General features: G+C 46.9%; 1 protein-coding gene across 1 annotated transcript in view; it reads right to left on the minus strand.

The window, feature by feature from the left end:
• triob (trio Rho guanine nucleotide exchange factor b) overlaps positions 1-5,508 on the minus strand; it is a 99,516-nt gene that overhangs the window by 45,536 nt on the left and 48,472 nt on the right. Inside the window, 3 exon segments of the mRNA XM_076971307.1 lie at positions 1,637-1,811; positions 4,492-4,661; positions 4,747-4,808. Coding sequence (XP_076827422.1) covers positions 1,637-1,811; positions 4,492-4,661; positions 4,747-4,808 — 407 coding nt within the window.

Raw genomic sequence — 5,508 nt, forward strand, 5'->3', positions numbered from 1 at the left:
CACAATGAGATACAAATCTGAATCAAACATATACTAAACTTCAGGTGTATTACATGGGGTCTCAAATGTATTCATTTAAAGTTTTAATATAGTGGCAAACAAACAAACAAAAAAACAAACACCTGTGTATTCTCATGTTAGGGCGTTTGGCTGTATCTAAACCATAGCTCAGATCCAAAACACAGCATTTCTAAGTGCACCTGAGCCATTTGCCAAATAACTTTGCCCAATAACATCTGTAATGGATGGATCTGATCATTGGAGATCTTCTCAATAGCACTTAGACACAGAACCCCGTCACCTCCCAAGCCAGAGCACTCTCAGTGAGTGACGTCCACGCCGCACCATTCCAGATATCTTTAACAAATCATCTTTGTTAATCAACTGGAGTAGAGACAGATTACCATGAAAAAGTGCTCAACTGTGTGGAGGCACTAAAAATAGAGCTCTCACGTCTGGCCCCGCCCCCACCTGTCAGTCATCTGTTCCCTTGTGCTCTTTTTGTCATTTCGGTTGTTCCCTCCCGTTCTTTTGTAACTCCGCCCCTTTTTATGGCTGCCACTTGTGTCTAGTAAATCCCCTTGTTGTTATCTCTAGTTTTTACAGCCCTGTTTTGTTCTTGTCTTGTTGTAGATTGAGTTATTCGGACTGTGATTGTTGAATGTTATAGTGTATCTGCATGTTTGTCTTCTTCCCTGGTCTACTGTGCCCCGGTTGGTTTGTTCTTTGGTTGTAGGTTGTGTTTGGATAGGGTTAGGTCGGCCTTTTTTCGTTATGCCTCTTAAGAGTGTTCCGTGTTGGATTTGTGTCTGTCTCTGACGGTTCACCTGAAATGACCCTGGACCGTTCTTGTGACAATTATGGATTGGCCCTTAATAAGACTCGCTCTGTTCAGTCCACCTCATCATCACACTCCAACACCCTCAGTGTCACGAGAGCTGATCTAGAGACTGTTACCTGACTTTCCAAACATCTGATCTAGAGAGCGTCACCTGAGTGGAGTGACCTTTCAAAACATCTGATCTAGAGACCGTCACATGAGTGTAGCGACCTTTCCAAACATCTGATTTAGAGACCATCACCTGAGTGTAGCGACCTTTCTAAACATCTGATCTAGAGACCGTCATCTGAGTGTAGCGACCTTTCCAAACATCTGATCTAGAAACCGTCACTTGAGTGTAGCGACCTTTCCAAACATCGGATAGTAGCCTACTGGATCTTCACAGCTACTTTACAGTCAACATAAAAAAGTACTTTGATGGGGCAATTCATTATTCAGAAGTGGCTGCTTTCATTCAAGGGGCCTGTTGATTGGACCTCGGCTAATCAGGCCCTGAACCTGCTTATGAACATGTGCAGTGAGTATCAGGTTACTTCAGCAAGAAACATCTTTCCAAACATCTGATCTAGAGACCATCACCTGAATTCACCTGAAACATCTGATTTATCGCCTGAAAGGAATAATCTTTCAAAATATCCAATCTGGTTCTTCAGGTCTCAACACTTGCAGTCTGATGTGCAGTCTGAAGGCGACCTTGCAATCAGACCGACGATGGACTTCGGAAGCTTCCAGAAGGCGGGGACGGCGGAGGGGGCGGGGACGGAGGGGGCGGGGACAGAGGGGGCGGGGACTCACATCGATGGCATCCCTCTCGAAGACGCGCAGCTGCAGGAAGAGCTCCAGCTTGATCTTGCGTTCCTGGAAGAGCTCCTCCATGCGGGCCTGGGCTTCGTCCAGCTGTTGCAGAACGCTCTCGATGTGCGACATGGAGCTGTTGTGAGGAGCCTTGTTGCTGGAGATGGCCGAATCCCTGCAGGCAAAGGTTGTGTGTGACGGAAGAGCGCACATATGTGTGTGTGTGTGTGTGTGTGTGTGTGAAAGCTTCTGTTCACCACTCTCTCCCCTACATACGTGCAAACTGACATTATTGTTTAGATTCAAATTGTGATTACAGGTACAGACCAAACAAACGTGTGTTATCCTGCCATAACTCACATAGATCATCTTACAAAAACAACGCTTTTCCATTCTGGTTATGATTTATGGGTGGAGTTGGCTGACCTCGCTGAATTATTATCAGGGTTTGTTTGTTAGGTCAGTTAGGTCCACAATTTATTTTCTCTAGGTTTGCTAATAATGCCGTAACCGCACCTTAAGCCCAGTGCTACAGGTCCACTACAGGTCCACTACTGGTCCACTACAGGCAGGCCCGTTGACAGTCTTGCTAGGGCCCGGGACAAGAAAGTTTAATGTGCCCCCCCCTCCCTCCGGCGCACGTCATTCGAAATTCGTCATTTGACAATCCTTCTGTTAGGTCATATAGTATATAACAGGGGTACTCAACTGGCGGACCGCGGTCCGGATCCGGACCCGAACGCAGTCCTGTCCGGACCCAATCTCATTCCTGATTAACTGGATACGGACCAAAACAAAACCGTAGCATATATTTCAGGGCTATTGAAAAAACACTCCGTCACAAGTGTTACGTTTGCCACCCCCTCTCAACAACTTACGTTCGCCCCCCCCCCCCCCCCCCCCCCCCCGGGTTACAAGCCTGGTTGACGCTTCGCGAGCGGTGCGAGGGTCCGCGCGGGGAAAATTACGTAATCGCTGAGGCTCCGCTTCAGCGCAATGAACAAAGTCACGTTTTCAGGGTTCATACACCTTTATAAGGTGGAGTTCAAGCACTTGTACGTCACTTTCAAGGTCCATTTCAATATTTCCCAGCATGTTAAACATAATTAAGTTAAATATTTATACATATACTCGAAATAATTCGCTTTTTATCACATTATTTAATGGTTGTTTATTTTAAAAACGCCCAATCTTCACGTCTTCACGTTCTCATGTTTCGTCCTGGAATTACAAGAGGCTCGTATTTGTTAACTTAATACAAGAGAACTATTCAGTCAGACAGATATTTGTTGTGAAACCAAGTAGTTACAATTTAGTACTTTAACCTAAATTCCATCACTTTTCAAACCTGAAACACATAGCAACATTAAAATTGGTCAGGTAAATGTTCATTCCCCTGTTTTGAGGGGGTGTTTCTACCACATATTGTTTCGGACAAAACACCACAACCCCCCCCCCCGGACCTCAGGTCACAGGTATCTGCCAAAATTGGACCGCGGACAAAATTTAGTTGAGTACGCCTGGTATATAATATAGCCACACATCAAAGCTGTTTCTGACAGCTGACTGGTTTATACTTGACGCGTCGAGAGCGGCGCGAGGGTTCGCGTAATCGCAGTGGCACCGCCCGTGTGCGAGGGCCTCGCGCGCTGTCCATTCGCGAGGTCGTGCACCTCTTGACTTTTGTAACTTCGCGCGCGACGCGCTTCAGCGCAATGAACAGTCATGTTTGCAGGGTTCATACACCTTTATAATGTGGAATTAAAGCACTTGTACTTCACTTTAAAGGTCCATTTCAATATTTTCCAGCACGTTAAACTTAAGTTAAATATTTATACATATACTCGAAATAATTCGCTTTTTATCACATTATTTAATGGTTGTTTATTTTCAAAACGCCCAATCTTAACGTCTTCACCGAGAACTGTTCAGTCAAGACAGCTATTTGTTGTGAAACGAAGTAGTTACAATTTCAAGCATTTTCAAGTACTTTAGCCTAAATTCCAGCACTTTTCAAACCTGGAACACAATGCAACATTAAAATTCGTCAGGTAAATGTTTTCCTTTCTTTTCTGCGCTCCAGATTTCTGTATTTACTTTAACTATCCACCACTGTATTTCCCGCTGTTGCGCGGGTACCAGCCGGTTAAGCCTGGTTTACGGTCGGTGCTGGATCAAACCATTTTCCAGTGGGATGCGGGGGTGTATGCACTTAATGGAAAATATGCAGATAGGTAAAAAAAAACATATATTTAGCCACTGAGTTTATTTTGAGTACAGAATTTTATATTAATGAAAGATTTCAAGATTATTTAAAAATTATAGACTTTAAATAAAAAATAAATTGCTGGGCTCTTTGATGGGCCCCCCTGGCCCTGGGGCCCGGGACAACAGACCCGGTTGTCCCCCCCTGTCGACGGGACTGACTACAGGTCCCACTACAGGTCCACTTCCTACTGATGAACGTAGCACCTCAGCAAAATATAAATAGGTCCTTTGTCCACCTTTATACTACCTCTTCTGAGTAGTGTTAGAAGTACCTGACAGCATGCATGTGTGTGTGTGTGTGTGTGTGTGTGTGTGTGTGTGTGTCTGCGTGAGCGTGTGTGTCTGCGTGTGTGTATGTATGTGTGTGTGTGTGTGTGTGTGGCTGCATGAGCGTGTGTGTGTATGTCTGCATGCGTGTGTGTGTGTGTGTGCGGTGTGAGCATGTGTGTGTGTGTCTGCGTGTGTGTGTGTGTGTGTGTGTGTCTGCGTGAGCGTGTGTGTGTGTATGTCTGCATGTGTGTGTGTGTGTGTGTGTGTCTGCCTGAGCGTGTGTGCATACATGCGTGCGTGTTCAGGTGTCCTCGTACCTGAGCTGCTGGATAAGCTCCTCCCCCTCCTTGATGACGTTGACGGTCACCTGCAGCGTGGTCTGCTGCTGCTGACCGAAGCGTTTGATCAGGTCCTGCACCGCCTCCACGGACTCGGCATACACGTCGTCCAGCAGCTCCTTCTGCAGATCCTCCAACCACGTCCAGAGCTGCGGGGGGCGGGGTGGGGAAAGGACCAATCAGAGTCAAGAGGCCGGGACTTAGTCTGAGAATGGGTGATATAATAGGGCGAACCAGCACGTTGTTGGTTGGAGTCTGTTGGGACGTCCAATAATGGTGAACTGAGACATGAGGTACTGGGATACAATGGGAAAAAATTGGGGAAAAAATCCAACAATAATGGAACTGGAGCTGTAAATAATACCAATTTAAACACCACCAAAGTTCTAATCTCATGAGCAAGAAGACGTCGAGATTAAGAGGCTGTCTCTAATCTGGATTACTGCTTCACAGACAGACTTGAGCAGACACGAGGGCTGGGGAGGGAGGGAGAGGAGGGAGGGAGGGAGGGAGGGAGGGAGGGAGGGAGGTCAGGCGTTGGCTTCTGGAGGGAGCTGCCGTTTTCCGCATGGCTCCGGTGGAAGGAGGAGGCGTTTGGGATTAACTGTCTTGCACGGGATTAACCACTGGCACATCTAGCAGAGCGCCCTTCCTGTCCCTGCAAGCCCATCAGTGTCTTTCCGCTCACAATCCCTCAGATTTTCCATCCACACACACACACACACACACACACACACACACACACACACACACACACACACACACACACACACACACACACACACACACACACACACACTCCCAGCTAAACCCGGAGAGTGCAAAACCCACTTGGCTAGCAGATGGCTAACATCGTGCCGTATGGAAGAATTAAAACACGTTCTGTTCCGCGCTATTAAAGCGCCGTTTGTGATACGTAATCACCGAAAGGGTGTGTGTGGATTATGGACACAGAGAGGCAGGAGCACGGCGTCCACGGGGTCATGCGGGGACGGC

This window comes from Brachyhypopomus gauderio, chromosome 13, assembly GCF_052324685.1.
Source record: "Brachyhypopomus gauderio isolate BG-103 chromosome 13, BGAUD_0.2, whole genome shotgun sequence".
Lineage (NCBI taxonomy): Eukaryota > Metazoa > Chordata > Actinopteri > Gymnotiformes > Hypopomidae > Brachyhypopomus > Brachyhypopomus gauderio.